The sequence below is a fragment of the Mustela nigripes genome, chromosome 16 (genome assembly GCF_022355385.1).
Source record: "Mustela nigripes isolate SB6536 chromosome 16, MUSNIG.SB6536, whole genome shotgun sequence".
Classification (NCBI taxonomy): domain Eukaryota; kingdom Metazoa; phylum Chordata; class Mammalia; order Carnivora; family Mustelidae; genus Mustela; species Mustela nigripes.
The window spans coordinates 1,119,297-1,137,437 of NC_081572.1; the positions used below are offsets into that span (position 1 = coordinate 1,119,297).

Here is an 18,141-nt window from a genome sequence, read left to right on the forward strand (position 1 = left end):
CAGGCCCCGCCCGCCCCTTGTCCTACTGGGCTGTGGTTCTAGCCGTCTCAGTGGGGCTTGACCCGGTCGTCAGCAAGCCCCAAACTGCCAGAGTTGGGCCTGGCCCTGGGCGCTCTTTGGAGGACGCACCCAGCCAGGTCCTAGTCCGCCTGCCCCGCCCACCGCCCTCCCCACCCCCGTCTCTGTGCCAAGCCCCACAGGCCCCACCCTTGGCCAGCAACCTGTCGCCTCGGCCCAGGACCACTCTCCGGAACACTTGCATCGCCTCCCACAACCCCAGGTGCATGGCTGCTTTGTGCCAACCCCCTAACCTGGCCAGACCCCAAGACTCTTAGCAAGGACACAGGAACCACACCCCACACCAGGTCCTTGGCTCAGAAATGGGACCTGGATCCAGATTATTGCGTTTTAGGAAACTCAGGGACCAGGGTGCTGAGTTCCATGACAGGCCGCAGGACCGAGGACAGGCAGAGAAGGGGCAGGAGGGACACATGCAGGCCTGGACGGATTCCCAGGAAACCAGCTCTTTCAAGGTAGAACTGGAAATTTGAGGATAAAGACCGACATTCCTGGTCCTACACGAGTTACTACTGGAGTAACGGGCACATTTTTTGAGACTATTTCTAAGGACTTGAGATGGATTCCCAAGCTGACGCTGTGCGGAGCAGAGCCTGACATGGGGCTCGATCCCACGACCCTGAGATCATGGCCTGAGCCAAGACCAGAAGTCAATTAACCCACAGAGCCAGGCAGGTGCCCCTGAAAGACCATTTTTAGATACAGGCGCTGAAGCTTTTATCTATAAATGTCTTCCAGTCCAGAATTTGCTTCCAAATAATGTGGGGGGCGCGGGGCCGGTGCACACGTCTGCCACAGCTGGGGGGACGCGGGGCGGGAGCCCTGCCACCGCAGCAGCTCTACGGAGATTCCCTCTGACACTGGACGTGCACCCACAGCGCTCCAGAGCCAGGAGTCCAAGGTCCCGATGTCCCAAGGTGCTGCCAAGGGTGGAGTCCACCTGTCTGCAACTTTGGAAGGCTTCCGGGTGGCCCCCCCACCCTCTCCTCCCCGTCTGTCCAAGGGTGTGCCCAGCCTCTGGGGCTCCTCACATAGCCCAGAGCAGGGCTCCCAGGGCAGCTGGGACAGAGCCAGTGGGGAGCAGGGGGTGCTTTATAGCACCCAGGTGCCTGCTGAGGCGGCCCGGGGGGGTCCGTGGGAACTTGGATCCAACTGAACCCCCAGTGTGCACGTCCTGCCCGCCCCCCCCCCCCCCCCCAGTTCCTCCACCCACAGCCCTCCCCGATGTACGTGGTCAGGCTGGGGCCTTTTTCTCCCTCTGGGCCCTCAGCCTTGCCCCCCAGAACCGGATAGTCTCTTTGGAGGGGGCAGAGCGGGTCTCGCAGGCTGGAGCCTGCACACAGACACGGGGTGCGGAGCACTGCGCGGTCCTTTATTGACACCCTGCAGAGATCCCCTTGCGGGGTCAGGGAACAGGCTGCCTGGCGCCAGACTCAGGCTAGGGGTGCTCCGTGGGCAGCCGCTGGCCGCACAGAGCGGGCCCCTGCATGGGGCGCTGGGGGAGGCGCGGACAGCATGTGGGGCGCTGCCCACTCTCTGAAGGCGGCAGCAGGCTCGCAGCACTGAGAGGTTTCGGTGAAATTTCTCGTTAAAGCAACCTGGTGCCCACGGGCCATGCGCCCTCCCTCCTGGGCTTGGTGGTTCTGCCCGGTGACGTCTGCCCAGGGGCCCCGGGGCTGGGGGGCACAGCTGCCTTTGAGAATGTCAGAAGAGCTACGGTCCCTCTCCAGAAATAAAAGTGTCTGCGCACCCCGAGTCTGCTGAGCTGTGCCGGGGGTCGGCACCCCCTCCGTGGCCTCCCGTCCCTGGATGGAAGCTGCTGCTGAAGGCCCGGGACTGGAGAGCAGCCCACCTCCAGGGTGAGCAGGCTACTGGGGGAGCAGAGAACCGAACCCAGGGCCCGGGCACCGCCCCTCTGGGTCATTACTGTGCCTGGGGGGGGGGGGGGCATGGGGGCCCCCGCAATGCCGGGGGGGGGGAGCCTGGGGCGGGCAGGCAGGAGGTGGGGGGGACGGAGGGTCCCGGAAGGATCTCCGGCCCAGGTAGGCTGGGTGCGGCTGGAGCCCATGGGGGCGGGCCAGGGTGGGGGGCCGAGCACGGAGGCCTGGGCACCCGGGCAGCGCTCAGCCCACCAACCCTCCTGGGTGCGGGGTGGCCCGGGCCCGGCCCATCAGGAAAGCACTTTGACGCCGAAGTGCTTGCGGAGCTGCTCCAGAAACACGAACGTCAGCACCGTGTGCGGCAGGAGGCGGATGCCCGCAGGCAGGAGGCCCTGGGGACCCGGAAGCAGGAAGTGAGGGGAGCCCCAGGGCCCGCCCCGCCCCGCGGCCCCGCCCCCATCAACAGCCCACCTTGTAAAAGGCCAGCGGCCCCAGCTTTGCTGTCTCTACTGCGCAGTGGAGAACACCCTGCAGAAAACACAGAAATTAAGCAATAAAAAGAGCTGCTTTGGGGTGCCTGGGTGACTCAGTGGGTTAAGCCTCTGCCTTCAGCTCGGGTCATGATCCCAGGGTCCTGGGATTGAGCCCCGCATCGGGCTCTCTGCTCAGCAGGGAGCCTGCTTCCCCTTCTCTCTGCCTGTCTCTCTGCCTGCTTGTGATCTCTGTCTGTCCAATAAATAAATAAATCTTAAAAAAAAAAAAAAAAAAGAGAACGAGCTGCTTTTTCTCAAGGCACACATGACAACTCTGTCCACAGCACTGGCCAGGGGCCCTGCACAGTGAGTGGCCGGGCATCAAAGGTCGTGATGGCAGGCAGGCAAGGTCACTGGCTACCAGCCCTGCTGACACAGCAGAACCAGGCACAGGTGACCCTCTGGGCACCCACAGCGTATGGCGGCCCCACACGGTGCGGGGGGGCATCTGGCAAGAGGCATAGGGCCCAGTAAAGACACTGATGAGGCCACGCAGGGGCCCCGGGGTCTGGCCAGCTGCCTTGATTGCGGCCCCCACCGACTTTCACAGACTTCAGCGAACCAGCCAGCTCTGCGACACAGCAAGGAATCAGGTTAAATACACACAGGGCCGAGGGCCGAGGGCCGCTGCACGGCTGGCTGGAACAGCGGCGGGAGAGAACGCCTCAGCCACGTGCCAGGATGGGGACACGGTTGCTCCCAGCCACGGAGGCCGAGGGTGGCAGTGTGGGGACCCCTCCCAGGTCCCCCGTCCCTGCCCGCATGCCTGTACCGTCAAGGGGGATGGTGACTGCAGCCGCGACTCACCTGATACTCGCCCTTGGAGTTCATGAGACGCGTCTTCAGGACGTCCAGGGGCTGGCACAGGATCGTGGCACACCCACCCTACGGGGGAGCATAGCACCGATGGGCCTGCCGGGCAGAGTGAGCTGGCACCTCTCGTCCTCCCCTCAGAAACCCGTGGCTCGGACCCTCAGAGGTACCCTCACAGCTGCAGGACCCCGGGACACTGGGGATCACTCGGAGTCATCTCAGCTGGGGCTCCGGAGCCTGGGCGCCCGCCTACATATGCAGCCCGAGAGGGACCTCCGCCACGCCTGCCCATAGCCTCCTGCATTCCGAGCCCTGGCCTCGTCCCGGGCACCCTCAGCTCCCAAGGCTGGTCGGCCCCAGGTCCCAACGGCCAGGCCCGGCACTCACTGCGATGGAGCTGGCGATGAGGTGCGTGAGGACGCCGTCAGGCAGGTGCCCGGTGCTGAGCACCAGCTGCTTGGCCTGATCGTAGCAGGACAGCTGCAGGGGTGCAGCGGTGAGCAGGTCTATGGGATGGCTCCCAGCCCCAGGTGGAGCAGACAGGGGCCCACAGGGGCGTCACCGGGACCGACCAGGCGCCTGCTCCGCAGCACGTCTCCAGGGTCACTGTGACCAGGCAGATGGGGGAGGCCCGACCGGGAGGGGCCTACCCACCTCCCCAGCCCCCCGGTGTGGTCCGAACCCACCGCCTTCCTCCACCACCTCTCCAGGGGCCGAGGGCGGGTCCCCTAGATGCCACCCCGAGAGCCCCCCACCAGCAGGAGCCCCACCTGGCCCACGGTGACAAGCAACCCTCGACTGGATGCCATGCTGGCGCCCGAGAACAGCTTCTTCAGACCCTCTGCCGGAGAACGGAGGTCAGGCGCCCAGCCCAGCGCCCCCCAGCCTCCCCCCAGGTCCTGCACGACGCTCCCAGGCCCTTCTGCCTCCTTGGACTCCCCCAAACACAGGGCCTGCTCCTCTTACCTTCCCGGGCCACGCGGTACAAGCCGTCCACGGCGTGGGCATAGCTGCCAAGGACAGACCAGGGGCCCGTGTGAGGCTTTCCCTGCCCGCTGGCCCCCACGGGAGGGCCCTCCATGGGGAGAGCCATGCAGCTCCCCCGGGGGCAGGGGACGACAGTGCCTGAAGATCCCCCGAGGCTGGGCCTGGCTGTGGCTGTTCCTTAGGGGGAGAGGGTGTGGGGCCAGCCTGGAGCCCCGTTTTGCCCCTGGACTGGAGCCAATTTCTACTCTAGCTGGGGTGTCAGTCTGTAACAGCCTTGGGATCAACAGGATCTCAGACTTTATGAAGAATGATATTTTTACTGTTAAAAAACAAAAAACAAAAAACCCCAGCTCCCAAACTTGTTTAAAGGCCCAAAGTCACTTAAACTTGTAAACGGTCCTTCCTGTGAACGTACAAGACACCAGACAGGCAGGGGACGCAGCCAGCCCCCACCCGGCCCCTGGAAAGGACCCAGAAGCCCTCTTGACTCAGGGCGGATGGGCGCGGGGTCAGCCGTCTCTGCCACTCCCGGGGACGCCACACGCAGCAGGGCCCGTTGGGACTCCCAGCTGGGGCCCACAGAGCGGCTCAGGTCTCCCTTCCCCGTGCTCCCGGCAGCCCCCCACAAACCAGAGTGGAGCCCGGCCCGGCCACTCACTTGCGACGCTGACTCGGGGGCAGCTTCATGTCGTTCTGCATCCTGAAACCACCACACCGGCTCAGGGGCGGAAGGGGCCAGGTACGCCCCACACAGAGGCCAGCGCGCTGCGGGGCTCGCCCCACCCCCTCCTCCCACCCCTGGGTCCAGGACCCCAAGGTCCAAGCGCTTGTTCCAAGCTGAACACACCGCGGACACCGGCGAGTCAGCACCCCCCAGGAGTCAGGAAAGACCCCTGACCTTGGCGGGGGCGGGGCGCACACTGACCTGACATTGACCATATCCGCGGGCGTCCCCACGAAGCCGCCAATGCAACCTAGGACAGACCCCAGAGCCAACATGGGACGCGGGCGTTGCCCACCTGCGCCCCCCCACCCCCAGCCCGGCGGGCAGCTCACCGCTGATGGCGCCCAGCAACACCTTCTTGTAGAAGGGCAGGGGCCCCTCGCTGCCCTTGGTCATGTGGTCCCGCACGGTCTCATAGATGGCGAACCGAGTCAGGGAGTAGGTCATCTGGGGGAACAGGGTGCTCAGAAGGTACAGGAGGCGCAGCCCGTCCGCCCCCACCCCACCCCCATCATGGGCCACGGGACAGGGAAGGACCCTCCCAAGGCCCCACGGTCAGCAAGTGACTGGGTCTGCGCGGGACTGAGCCGATGCTCAAACCCGGGCCCGCCGCATCCGGGTTTCCCTCCCCGGGCCCAGTCTCCCCATCTCTCAGGGGAGGTGGTGAGCCAGCTCCAGAGCGGGGCGCCCTGCCCACCCAGCGTCCCGGGAGGGGCAGCCCGAGGCACCTGTCGGCACAGGGAGGCGCTGAGGCCGTTGTAGAGCGCCAGCACGCCGTCGGAGCGCACCACCTGCAGCGCCATGCCCGTCATGCGCAGCTTCACCTGCTGCTGCGTCTGCAGGTGCACCTGTGGGGACAGCCGCTCACCCGCCGCCCTCAGCCACACGGAGACGCAGTTCAGACGGGAAACCGAGGCACAGAGAGACACAGAGGTCTCCTACGGGGGCCCGGCTGGACTCCACGCCCACACCGGGCCCCAACCTCCATTGCACCCTATTCTGCCTTAGGAGCGACAACACCGGGCCGCCCGCCCGGCCTGTGAGGAACAGTCCACACACACGTCCGGCCCTCACCGGCGCACGGCAGGATTGAGGTCCTCAGTCCCATGCCGATGAGGACACTAAGGCAGGATGCAGACCCCGGCTAGGGGACTCCAGAGCCCCGTCTTTTTTTCCCCAAGATTGATTGATTGATTTATTGATTTGACAGACAGAGATCACAAGCTGGCAGAGAGGCACGTGGGGGTTGGGGGGGGGAAGCAGGCTCCCTGCTGGGCAGAGATCCTGATGTGAGGCTCCATCCCAGGACCCTGAGATCATGACCCCAGCTGAAGGCAGAGGCTTAACCCACTGAGCCACCCAGGCGCCCCTCCAGAGCCCCATTTCTTAGCTATGCCACTTCTCAAGAGGGATCAAAAATTATGGGGACGGGGTGCCTGGGGGGCTCAGCTGTTAAGCGGCTGCCTTTGGCTCAGGTCGTGATCGCGAGGTCCTGGGATCGAGCCCTTTGTCGGGCTCCCCCTCTCCCACTCCCCCTGCTTGTGTTCCCTCTCACAGTCTTTCTGTCAAATAAATATAATCGTAAAAAAAAAAAAAAGTTAGGGGGCCTCAGAGACAGGCTGAAGAAACATGAAGGCCTTGGAAGAGATGCTGGGGGTCCAGTGGGGGAGACGGGAAAGGACGCTCCTGGGGGGCCGGGGCAGAGTCTGTCCTACACCCCACTCTGCCCGGCCCCAGTCACGTTCTGGCTGGGCCTACTCGGGGGGCCGGCGCGGAGTCTGTCCTACACCCCACTCTGCCCGGCCCCAGTCACGTTCTGGCTGGGCCTACTCGGGGACGTTACGGACCCTCCTGCCTCAGTTTCCTCAGTGTGCTATGAGGATTCAGTAGCTGGTGGGGGTACCTCTCCCTTCCCTTCCCAGGGCCTTGGGTGTGGGCCCCACTTTACGCCTGGGCTGGAGCCAATGCCGGCGCTAGCTGGGGTGTCTGGCTGGAGGGCAGTGAAGGTGGGGAGGGGGGCTCCGCTCAGCCGCATCGGCTAGCTGGACGGGACAGAGGGCACTGGGCCTGGGGGCAAGGCGTCCACGCGGAAAGCAGCCCTTGTCCAGGCGAGAAGCAGCCGTGCGACTGAGCCAGGGCATGGGGCAAAAGGAGAGTTCAAAGAGCTGTAAAGTCATTTCTCCAGTGGCCACCCCGTCGAGAGGCAACCAGCTCAGCCAGGGAGGCCAGCCTCCAAAGCTGCCACACTGCCTGCTGCCCGCCCCCCTCCCCCGCAAAGGGCTGCATCCTCCCCCAGCCAGACAGCAGTCAGAGTCCGGTGGCTGCCTGCCTCCCTTAACCTCCCTCCTGGCGGCCTTCTGCAGCAAAACAGCACCAGGGGGGCAGGGCATGGGACAGCGAAGTCATGCGAAGTCCCAAGGAGCCTCGGACAGTGGACAGGGCCCTTGGAAGCTGCGTCCCCCATAGTCAGACACAGAGCCAAACCCCAGGGTGGCGCAGGCCTGCGTGGGCAACGGGAAAGCAAAGCAAAACAGACACGAGGAGGTTTCTCCGTTCTCAAACCAAAACGCAGCTTTCTGTTCACGGTCACCTCCTCTCTCAGTGGTCACTGCATCCCCCGGGGCCTGGCCCTGCTCCCCCTGTCCCCTCTCAGGCCTCTCGCAGGACAAGCCAGGTGTCAGGTGCGCCAGTGGGGCCACCACCTCCAGCCCCCATGTCGGCTAGTGGCTAGTCCTGCCCGGACTGGTGGTGTGGTTTGCATTTTCACTGGGGAAGTCCATCCCCTCCATTTAGAACAAAGGCTGCTGGAAGAAACAGGTCCTCAGGTGGAGGAGGGCCGCGGGCGGGGGCGGGGGCTGCCTGGCAGGAGGCTGAGGTCTGGGTGAACAGGGCCACAGGCGCCAGTCCCTCCCAGGGAGTGAGTATGGGGGTCAGGCTGCTTTGCAGGGCGTGGGGAGGGAAGGAGGTGGCCAGGGAGCTGCCCCCTGGCCCCAGGTTCCCCAGGGCAGGGCCTCCTGGGCAGAGGAGGCTTTGCATCATTGGCCCTTTCTTCTTTGTTCTTTGTAGTGAGAAAGGGACAGAAAACAAACCCCCCGTGGCTGGCCCCGGGAGACAAGAGCAGCTCTGTCTCATACTGCCCCACAAGCACTTTTTTCCTAAAAAAAAGTAAAATGAGTGTGAATGCTTCCTGCCCGCCCCCAGAGCAGGACCTGCGTGGGCACAGGGTCTGCGGCTTCCAGGTGCCCTCCCAGTCCAGGAGAAGCAGCCCGGGGCAGGGACCTGCAGGGACGGGTCGCATTCCCTCCTTGTGCGCTGGGAACCCACCGGCCGCGGAGGCCACCTGGCCCACGCGCTGGGGGTGCTGGAGCCCCCCAGCGCGCACGCCACAGAACCACCCCCTCGACTCCAAACCCGGCGGACTCCTGTCCTCGGAGCTGCGGGATGGAAACGGACTCAGAGAGGCCAAGCGGCCAGCCCAAGGTCACACAGGTGGTATGGGGCACGACCGACGCCGGACGCGACCCGCGGTCCCCGACAAGGGGCACCTCCGCCGCGGAGTGGGCAGGGTCTCCGGCGGGCGCAGAGAACCGCAAGGCGGCCCCAGGTCTCAGGCCCTCCCGGGCCGGTGCGGGGCGAGGCGGGTCAGCGCCCAGGGGCGGGCGGCCCCCCGCGCCTCCCCGCCGCCCCCCGCGCCTCCCCGCCGCCCCCCGCGGCGCCCCCCGCCCGCCCCCGCCCCCGCCCGGGCCGCGCCGGCCTCACCTTGAGCAGGTCTAACGGGTGCGTGCAGCAGGCGGCCCCGCAGGAGGCCAGTCCCCCGAAGTACCAGCGCGACACGCGCGCCTCCGCCGCCATGGCCCGCGCCGCGGACGCCCGGGAGCGCCGGCGGCTCGCTCGCGGCTCCTGCTGCCCGCAGCCCGGCCCCGGCCTCCGCCCGGCCGCGACCGGACCCCGACGCCGCCCCGACCCCGGCCCGCACCGCCGCCCGCGCCGAGTTCAAAGCGCCACCCGCCACCCGCGCCCCGCGCAGCCAATGCGCCCGCGCGGCCCAGGGGGCGGGGCCAGGGGCGGGGCCGGCTAGACTCCGCCTCGAGCCGGGGGCGGGGCGGACCGCGCGCGTCTTAAAGCGGCCGCGTCCCGGCCGCTGAGTCGACTGGGCCCCACGGAAATGCCCGCTGCTGTACCCGAGGGGTGGGGGCGTGGCCGGCCCCCCGCCCCTGCACCAACTCCTGGGAGCCTGCTGGGTGGGCCGGCTCCACTGCCCCCGGGAACGCGGCGACCCCCGCCCCCCTCCACCCCTGCAGGGTCACCCCCACGCCTAGGGCAGGTCTCCGAAGGTCAACGCGGAGGAGCGGCCTCGGCGCCCGGCCCGTCCCTGACACACCCGAAGGCCAGCCTCCTGCAAACAGCCCGCCCCAGCCGCGGCCCTGACCTTGCACCCAGCGTCCCGCCTCACCACGCAGGCCCTAGGGGTCAGCCCTGGGACACGTGCACGCGCCCGGCGGGTGGCAGAAAGCCTTCCTGGAGCCGGTCTGCGGATTCCAGGGAAACTAGGGGCAAAGGTCAGTTCGGGAACACCAGCTGACCTCCGGTGCTCCCGGCCAAGTGCAGCCTCAGGTGTGCTCTGACCACACAGCCCCAGGCAGCCGTCCTGGAGGGGACCAGGAGACGGGAAGTTCCGAGCCATGGCGGGTGCCGGCTTCTGGGAGGTGTATTGGGAGTCTGCGTGCCCCCAGCCACCTGTGCGCAGCTCCCCACTCTCATTCCCCCAGCCAGCAAACAGGAGGCTAAGGACGCATCTGCTGGGCAAGGTGGAAATCTGCACCCCGGGGTCACCTTCCGGCCGGGCACAGGGACCCAGAGGAGACCGAGCCAGAGACCCCTCCCACAGGAAGGTGCGGGTCAGGGCGGGGGTGGGCACAGTGGGCGGAGGGTCACAGCAATTTCCCGGAAGCCACAGAGGAGGCTTCTGGCTGGCTCAGTTCTCAGTGACTTTTGTTCTTGGGGTTCTGAGTTCAAGCCCCTCATTGGACATAGAACTTAATTAAAAAAAACTCAATTGTATTTCTACGTATCAGCAATAAACTGAAATCAAGTTAGGAAAAGCAACTCCATCAAAAAAACAAACCCAGAAGGTGTGAGACGCACACCCAAAGCTCTGCAACACAGTGAGAGCGTCAGGGACCGAGGCGGCTTCCACACCTACGGCTTTGGTTCTCAGAGACGGGTCACACGCCAGATCAGTGGGCTGCAGGGCGTGGCCTGAAGAGACCTGAACACTGAAAATGTCAAGAACAGCCGCCCAGCACGTCGCAGCCTGGAACTCCAGGGGTGGAGGAATGCTGGGAAATGGAAAATGCACCAAGTATGGGGAACCTTTTTAAGGAAAAGGTGGCACTTTGCAAGTTGTACGTCAGCAAACTCAAGGATCCCCAGATGAATTCTCAAATGGATTCTAAGGACTTGTTCATGAACCCAAGGTCTTAGACGGGGAGGTCAGGTGAGGTCTTGAAAACAAGGCTGCCTGGCCAGACCTCTCAGGTGGGCCTGTCTGCGCTGCTGCACTCCCTCGTCCTCACGCAGCTTAGGGAGGACCGATGGGGCCACGTGGGGGGCCAGGCAGACACCAGAGTCCCTGGAATGGGCAAGAGCTCCAGATCTTCCTTTTCCATGTTTCACTAACCTAGCACTTCCACCAAGATCTGACGGGACCTGTAAGGTTTTGTGTGGGTGCCGTACCTGGGACTCAGGAGGCACAGCAGACCCACCCCTCTGCTGAACCCAGGGACCAAGGTCATGTGACATCCCAGGGATTCAGGGCGCACCCACCTATTGCCAGGTCGGAGACACAACTTTATTGGCCAACTGCAGACCAGAGCAGGAGGGATGGGGGCAGGACCAGCCAGGACCACAAGGTCAGGTGGACAGCCCCAAGCGAAGAACTCGTGAGCACGGCCCGAGCCCAGTGTCAGGCAGACAGAATGGGGCTGGCCTGAGAGCCTCATGGCCCTGGGGTTCAGCAACACCTGCTCTTCCCAGCAGCCATCCCCAGTCCAGCCAGGACGGAGCAGGAGGAGGGAGTCCCCACCATCACCCCAACTCCTCTGCAAAGGCAAGGGGGCTCAGAGAACACGCAGACTCTGCATGCGACCTGCCAAGGCCGGCTGAGGACGGTCTCTGAATTCAGAGCACTCCCTTCCCCCAGAAGATGCAGCTGGGTCTGCAGGACGCAGGGCCAGCCATACCCGCTCCAAGTGGCCTAGTAGGCGCGGGTTGAGGGATGGGCCCACCAGATCTGCTGATGGTGAATCATTAACTCTCCAGGCCAGCTGGGGCCAGACTGGGCCAGTGGGGTTTTTGGGTCAGGGAGCAGCCTTCTTATAAAGCATTCAGCAGAAAGCATGTTCTCTGGGTACTGGGCACGCCTCCCCTAGAAGCACAGCAGCTCCCCACGCCTGTCCTGAGGGGTTCTCTCCCAACGCGATGTCTCCTTCTGGTCCCGCAGCCCTGTCCTGGCAGATCATTATTCCAGCGTGGCCAAGAAGGGGTCTGCCATTCTCGGTCTGCTAAAGACCACCACAGGTGCCCCACGCCCCACTTCCTGGGGGATGATCTGCCATCAGCCACATGCCGGCTGAAACCCCCCAGGCAGGGTGGGCATTGCACACACCCCATGGTGTGCTCCTGCCAGCCCTGGGAGGTCAGGCCCCTGCACACAAAGGACCCAAAGACCGCCGGTGACCCCCACATGTCCTGCTGGGCAATGAGGGGGCCACCTTAGTGAGCTCAGCCTGGCCCACCCAGACACATCACTCTGCACACACCGCGCCGGAACAATGTATTTTTCTCAGTGGCCACCAGGGGGTGCGCGTTGACAGCAGTATGTTCTAGAGTCTGTCTCCCTGGCGCTCGATCACACAGGAGCCTTGCCTCCAGGCTCGGCAGGTCCATCCGCCTGACTGAGTGGGCCCATGGGCACCGGTGCCGTCGTCCTGTCCGGAGGCCGCTCCCCCCAGCGGGGCCCAGATGCTGGGGCCTCACCCAGGTCCCAGGCACCCCTGTCCACCAGTCCTCAGAGCTGGCCTACTCCAGAACCACAGTGCCGCCCACCGCCTCCAGGGCTGCCTTGATCTTCTCTGCCTCGGCCTTGGCGACATTGGCTTTGATTTCCTGGGGCAGGGACTCCACCAGCTTCTTTGCCTGCCACAGAGCAAAGTCAGAAATGGCGCCTGGGTGACTGCAACTGACCTGCCCCAGAAGGAGCCAGTCCCAGTGCCATTCGCGCGTTAGGGACAGCTGGGGGGGCCCGTGCAGCACGCGGGCTCACCTGAACGAGGTTTATGCCCTGGATGTAGTTCTTGATTTCCTTGATCAGCTTCACTTTGTCCACAGGCTTTGCCTCTGTCAGGCGGACGGTGAAGTGCGTCTGTTCTTTCTGTGCCGGGACATCATCTTCTGCCACCTCGGGGAGAGAGAGAGCAAGCACCGGGTAAACTGGCACATCTGCTCCTGCGCGGCCCTGTCCTGTAACCCCAGGCCCCAAAGCCAGGCCAGCACAGCCTGCCGTTCCCACAGGAGGCGAACCAGCCAGAGCCTTCCCTCCCTCACACACCCCCCGGCTGGGACCCGGCTCCCTCGCTGGGAAGGCCGCCTTCTCCCGGAGGCTGTTCTGACTCTGCCTCCCCCTTGCCACCCGCTCAAGTTCCCTCATCCTGCCAAAGCTGCATTGTGGGGGACAGGCAGGGGGCCACCCACAGCTCTTATCCAGCAGCGTGTCAGGGAAACAGCAGCATTCCCGTCCTCAGCCAAACCCCAATCCCTCATGGGGGACAAAGTGACAGGCAGCTGCACTCCACCTTCCCCAAGGGACCCGCGAGGGGAGGGTGGGAGGAGCCGCTGCTGTCATAGGCGCAGGGGCAGCACCCCTGCAGCACCGCAGCCTGGGGCAGTCTGGTTTGGATTTGCCCCCGGGTGGTTAACGGTGTCCTTTCATTCTCAGAAGCGTTCCAGTTCAGACAGTAAATTCCACAGTAATTCTGTCGCTCCTTGCCCCAAATGCTCAGCCTGAATCTTATCAGCCTGTAAAGCTGACAGTTCACAGCAGACAGGGGGAGCGGGGCTGATGCCACTGGAACCCTCAGACACATCTGGGACGGGGGACCCTCTACAGGACCCCTGACCTAGGGGATGGCCATGGAATGCAGACTGAGGACAGGAGCCAGACTTCACAGACCCAGGGACCAGATGCGACCAGACAGACCGTACTTAGGCTGGGGTAGACCAACTGCTACGGAGTCTGGGACCATCAACGGATCTGGGTATCTGAGCTAGAAAATCACCGTTAATGATGTTTGTTGCACACACGGCTCGTGGCTTAAGAAAACACCTCGGTTTGAGAGACATGGGCTGGAGCACACAGGGACAGGACAGACCAGACACGTGCCTTAAACACCAAGGGAAAAGCGAAGTAAGTATGGAAAAACCTTACTGCTGTTGGGGCTGGATGGTAAGTATATGGGTTGTTCTTTGTACCTGTTGATAACTTTGGAATCTCCCCCGACAAATTGCAACCCCCCCCCCACCCCCCGTGAAACAAAAGCCACAACAAAAGTGTGTGACTTCAGGTCTGCTGGTTTCTTCGTGGAGAACCAAACCTGCCCACCGCCCACCTCCCAATCTCTGGTTCAGCCCTGACCGTGCCCCACGGCTCTCGTGGACGCTGGCCCTCTGCCGGGAACTCTGCTCTCCTCCCATATGCCTCAGTCTCCCCCACGGGGTCACCTCCTTCTTAGGGCTTCCCTGAAGCTGGAACCCTGCCCGTCATTCTGCCTACCTTCCCCCCGCACTTATGATGCTCTGCTGTGCCACAAACGTTTTCTCTCTCCTCTTATTCCATTCAACAAGAAGCAGGGTCTCTGTGTGGGCAGGGGCCTGCATGTCCTTGGCAGGGAAGGCGTCCCAAGCAGGCTGCAGGGGGCCCACGGGGAGAACACACAGCTTTGTGGGATGTGTCGGCTGATGCAGGCCCAAGATGAGGGACAATGAGAGAAGTGTGGCCATGGGACATGGTGGCACCCTTCTGGGGGGGCCCCTGGCCTGTGCTCACCTCGGGGGTTGCTGCCGCAGCCGGGGCAGCTCCAGGCATCGCGCCGCCCATCGGCAGGAGGCCGACATCCTGGATCTTCAGCGTTTTCTGCAGGGAGAAGCCGCAGCAGTTCACACACCCACACCGCAAGCCGGGCGCGGGCCTCGCACTCGGGGAGCCGCTGCGGACACACAGAGCGACACAGGGCAGGGGCCGGGCCGCGATACCTTCAGAAGCTCGTTGAGATCCGAGATCTCCAGGAGCGTCAGGCCGGCGATGTCCCGGACCAGCTGCTGGATCTTGGGGGGGTACTCCTTGGGCGCGTTATCCAGCGGGGCACCGGCGAGGGCCTCCCCCCTCCGACGGCCGCTGCATCTCACCCGCCGCACAGCGCAGACGCGCGGCACCTGCTGCCTAGCCCCCCCCCCAACACGGCCGTCAGCCGGGCCCAGGCGCGGGCCCGGACGGGGGCGGGGGTCGCAGCAGCTCAGGGCGAGCTCCTCGGTCCCAGCCCAGGCTCGCGGACGCGGGGTCCGGGCGGACGCGGGGTCCGGGCGGACGCGGGGTCCGGGCGGACGCGGGCTCCGGGCCTCCCTCGGGTCCTCCCCGAGCCCCGGAGACCCGCACACCGACGTGCAGGCGCGCTCGCTTCCGGGCGGACGCGCGACCGGCCCGCGGGGCAGGACGCGGACCCGAACGCGCCGGTCTCGGACCGCCGCCCCGACGCTGGGGCCCGCGGGCGGCTCGACGCCGACCCGCCGACGGCAGCGCTACCCCGGCCTTGGGGCCGCGGGGGCAACCGAGGCCCGGGGAGGGGCAGGGACCGGCGCACGGTCGTCCGGGGCCACCCGAGCACACTCACCGCCCGCGGGGGTCCCTCGCGACCCCGCCCCGCCGCCGGGACCCGCGAGTCGGGGGCCTCCCGCCGCCGCCGCCCCCAGCGCGCACCCTCAGCTGCCGGCCGAGCCCCCGACCTTGCACCCCGCCAGCCCTCGGAGGTACCTGGCGAGACGGAGCGCAGCGCCCTGAAGCCTGAGACACGGGCCCCACATGGGGCGAGCGGCTGCGGGCAGCATCGGTCCGCGGGCGGGAAGGTCACACGCGGCTCCCCGGGAGGAGGACGCTCTAGCCGCCGGGGCCGCCGAGCATTCGAGCTGCGTGAGGACGCTCTAGCCGCCGGGGCCGCCGAGCATTCGAGCTGCGTGAGGACGCTCTTGCCCACGAGGCCGCCGGGGAAACAAGTTGGAGAGGACGCTCTAGCCGCGCCTCGTGCGGGCTTCCCCTCGCTCTCTGTGGTCACCCGCAGGGCGACGAGCCGCGCAGGCGCGGGCGCTCGTCGGTGGCGGCTGGGAGTTGGGGTCGGAGTCGGGGTCCTGGGGCGGGGCGCTGAGTCGCTGGGCCTCTCCTCCCAAGGGGGACGAAGGCCGAGAAGGCCGAGGCTCGGGGAGGTGGCTCGGGCCCCGGAGCGGTCCGGCCAGGGAGGACAGTGCAGTGACCCCGCCGTACCCTCGCGCCGGCTGACCCCGGGTTTCGGCTGGGCTGCGGGGCCGCCGTGAGGGTCCCCAGTGCCCTTTCTCGGCAGGCCCCGTGGTGGGGGCCACGCCCGCCCTGGCCGCCCGCAGCCGGGGTCACCTGGCGCCGGGAGCCCCGCTGCCCTCGGGGCAGCCCTCGGCGTCCTCCTCCCCCTGGAGGGCGGCCCTTGGCGCCAGCGCGGGAGCACGTTTTCTCTCGGGTCGCGCCGCCCCGCAGCCACGGAGCCAGGCCGCGTCCTGGGCCCGCGCGTCTGGGCCGTGAACTCGGGGTTCTCTGTTGACAGCGACCCTAGGGTTGTGATGGAGCCTGGAAGGGTCGGGGGCTGGGGTCGCAGGCGAGAGGGCGGGCGGTTCACCTGGGGGACGGGACCGCGGACGCCCTGGCCGCGCATCCGGCGGCCCGAACCCCCGAAGGCCCGCCGTCCTTCCCTTGCGGCGGGGGCGGGGGGGGCCTTCAGCCCAGCCCTTCGCCTGCCCTGCTGGTCAGTCTCCTCCCCCAGCCGCTGTTCTGCGAGCCGGCGCGGGGCAGCACTTACCAGATCAGGAAGGCCGAGCTCTCCCGGCCGTGTCTCTGGTCTGAGCTCCGATGGCCCATTAGTCCACTTCTCCATCGAAGAGCAAATGCTGGGTCACCTCAGAGGTGTTCACGGTGTGGGACACGGTCCGAACTCTGGGTGCCAGGGGCTGGGCCTACAGTATCTTACAGCTTTTTCTTTTTTTTAAGATTTTATTTATTTGACCACAAGTAAGCAAAGAGGCGGTTGGCGGTGGGGGGGAAGCAGGCTCCCCAGCTGAGCAGAGAGCCCGATGCCATGCCATGCGGGGCTCCATGTGGGGCTCAATCCCCGGACCCTGAGATCACGACCTGAGCCGAAGGCAGAGGCTTTAACCCACTGAGCCACCCAGGCGCCTCTATCTTAAGGTATTTTCTTCCAGACCACAGCTCTGCTGTATGAATCACACTCCATCCTTGGGCTTTGCAAGTCTTCCAGGAGTCAGGGCAGAGGAGGACGGCTGCTGGGCTCCCCAAGGGCACAGCTCCAGGGGAGGCTGTCTCAGGGAGGGAGCAGGATTGCAGCTGCTGCCAGAGTAGTGCCCACCCCTGGAGACTGCCCTGGGAGCCAGGCCTGTTGGGAGCCAGGCCAGCCCCAGACATGTGCCTACTTGCCCCTGTCGAGCTAGACCAGCTGCGTGCCACCTTCCTCCTGAACAAACACTCTGATACTTGTTGAAAGACATTTTATTATCAGTGTTCCACTCCGTCTCCTCGGGGCACTGGATGAAATGGCAGCTCAGAAGCGGAGAAGCTGGAGACAGCCCCCACCCTCCCGTGAGGGCCAAGGAGGGCCTGCGGACCGCCGGCAGCCACGCGGGAGGGCTCTGGGGAGCACACGCGCTAGTCGGACCATGGGCTGTGCGGTGTCCCGGGTGCAGACGGGAGGCCCGGGCTGCACGGGGAGAGGAACCCCACTCCGGCCGGCCCTCACGGGACCCGACGCACTGGGCTGAAGGCTCCCTCTCGGAGAAGGTCCTTCCCTCCACCCTCTGAGGCCCAGCCCTGGGGAAAGAAGCCCAAGACCAACTCGGGGAGATGGGGAGGAGGAAGGAGCCGGGGGGCATGAGGAGTCAGCGGGAGGGGACCGAGGGCGGGGGTGCAGGGCCACCCCGCATCAGCAGGGTCACAGCTTGGCGGGAAGAGGAAAGCGAGGCAAGAGGACGCTAGTTAGAGACGGAGGCGGTGGTTCAGAGAACCGTAGTGTTGTTCTGGACGGCGCGCTCCCAGCTGCGGTCAGTCGAACGAGATGAGCTGGGCTTCACTGCCCTGTGCCGGAGGGCCCTGTGCAGGTGGCGGCTGGGCCACTGGAGGCGGCTGTTGGGGCGGTCCTCCGGAAGGCGCCATCTGGGGGGAGGGCACAGGAACCATCAGTCCTCCCTCCCCAGACCCCGGCCTTCCCCCCACTGGCCCCCAGTCTAGCAGCTTTTCTCTAGAACGTTCCACCCTCATCTCAGCCCGGGTGCTCGGTGCCAGCAAAGCCCAGTCCGTGCCAGGCCTGCCTCCCAGCTTGTCGTGGGTTGTCTGTTGTCCTGCTCTTGCGGAGACCCCAGGGGTGCCCGGCCAGTGTCCACAGGGTTGAGTACATGCATGGACACTGCGTTGCTGTGTGCGTGCAAGTGGGCCGTGTTTCTGTCCTCACTCTGCTGGGCAGCAGTCCGGCCCGCACCGTCTCCTCCTCCTGGGACAGCCTTACCATCTTCCGCAAGCCAAGCTTGGGGGCAGCCTGGGGAGGGGCTCACCTGCTGGTACAGGGGCTGCTGCCCCGCAATGTAGGGCTGCTGCGGGGGTGGCAGAGGCGCGTCCTGGCTGGGGAGGGTGTTCATGAGACTCTGAAAATGAAGCAAACCCCATGTGAAGAAGGCCTGTATACCAGTAAAGGGGAGGCGTTTCTTTTTCTTTTCTTTTTTTTTTTTTTTTTTTTTTAAAGATTTTATTTTTATTATTTATTTGACAGAG

At 65.2% G+C, this 18,141-nt stretch overlaps 3 protein-coding genes across 5 annotated transcripts in view; all 3 read right to left on the reverse strand.

Moving 5' to 3' along the window:
* Nucleotides 1-1,429: 1,429 nt before the first annotated feature.
* SLC25A10 (solute carrier family 25 member 10) lies at nucleotides 1,430-8,914 on the reverse strand. Of its 2 annotated transcripts, XM_059379806.1 has the most exons (11): nucleotides 8,775-8,910; nucleotides 5,744-5,863; nucleotides 5,348-5,462; nucleotides 5,217-5,265; nucleotides 4,950-4,991; nucleotides 4,271-4,314; nucleotides 4,075-4,145; nucleotides 3,692-3,784; nucleotides 3,299-3,376; nucleotides 2,430-2,486; nucleotides 1,430-2,350 (listed from the first exon to the last, which is right to left on the reverse strand). In XM_059379806.1, exons 1-11 carry the CDS (start codon nucleotides 8,865-8,867, stop codon nucleotides 2,249-2,251), a joined length of 864 nt encoding a protein of 287 aa, XP_059235789.1. In that variant the 5' UTR covers nucleotides 8,868-8,910; the 3' UTR covers nucleotides 1,430-2,248. The 2 variants fall into 2 exon arrangements, with proteins under 2 accessions (XP_059235789.1, XP_059235790.1); XM_059379807.1 differs by lacking the exon at nucleotides 3,692-3,784 and having other exon boundaries at nucleotides 8,775-8,914.
* A 2,919-nt stretch (nucleotides 8,915-11,833) lies between these two features.
* On the reverse strand, nucleotides 11,834-15,240 carry MRPL12 (mitochondrial ribosomal protein L12). Its single transcript, XM_059379809.1, has 5 exons — nucleotides 15,100-15,240; nucleotides 14,325-14,511; nucleotides 14,119-14,205; nucleotides 12,340-12,474; nucleotides 11,834-12,212 (listed from the first exon to the last, which is right to left on the reverse strand). Exons 1-5 carry the CDS (start codon nucleotides 15,171-15,173, stop codon nucleotides 12,096-12,098), a joined length of 600 nt encoding a protein of 199 aa, XP_059235792.1. The 5' UTR covers nucleotides 15,174-15,240; the 3' UTR covers nucleotides 11,834-12,095.
* A 1,608-nt stretch (nucleotides 15,241-16,848) lies between these two features.
* Nucleotides 16,849-18,141, reverse strand: part of HGS (hepatocyte growth factor-regulated tyrosine kinase substrate) — a 13,953-nt gene continuing 12,660 nt past the window's right edge. For both annotated transcript variants that reach the window (XM_059379803.1, XM_059379802.1), the window contains exons 19-20: nucleotides 17,925-18,014; nucleotides 16,849-17,529 (exon numbers count right to left, since the gene is read on the reverse strand). In XM_059379803.1, coding sequence (XP_059235786.1) covers nucleotides 17,444-17,529; nucleotides 17,925-18,014 — 176 coding nt within the window. In that variant the 3' untranslated portion in view covers nucleotides 16,849-17,443. The remainder of the gene's footprint in view (nucleotides 17,530-17,924; nucleotides 18,015-18,141) is intronic.

Bases quoted from the DNA above. Each gene is read 5' to 3' on its own strand.
- SLC25A10 (XM_059379806.1), bottom strand. From the start codon at position 8,867: ATGGCGGCGGAGGCGCGCGTGTCGCGCTGGTACTTCGGGGGACTGGCC. The intron at 5,463-5,743 runs GTGCCTCGGGCT...CTGTTCCCCCAG, and splicing joins GCGCCTCCCTGTGCCGACAG to ATGACCTACTCCCTGACTCG. The intron at 4,146-4,270 runs GTAAGAGGAGCA...GTTCTCCGGCAG, and splicing joins GTACCGCGTGGCCCGGGAAG to AGGGTCTGAAGAAGCTGTTC.
- MRPL12 (XM_059379809.1), bottom strand. From the start codon at position 15,173: ATGCTGCCCGCAGCCGCTCGCCCCATGTGGGGCCCGTGTCTCAGGCTT. The intron at 14,512-15,099 runs GTACCTCCGAGG...GGGGGGGGCTAG, and splicing joins GCTGCGCTCCGTCTCGCCAG to GCAGCAGGTGCCGCGCGTCT. The intron at 12,213-12,339 runs GTGAGCCCGCGT...GCTCTGTGGCAG, and splicing joins AGGGCATAAACCTCGTTCAG to GCAAAGAAGCTGGTGGAGTC.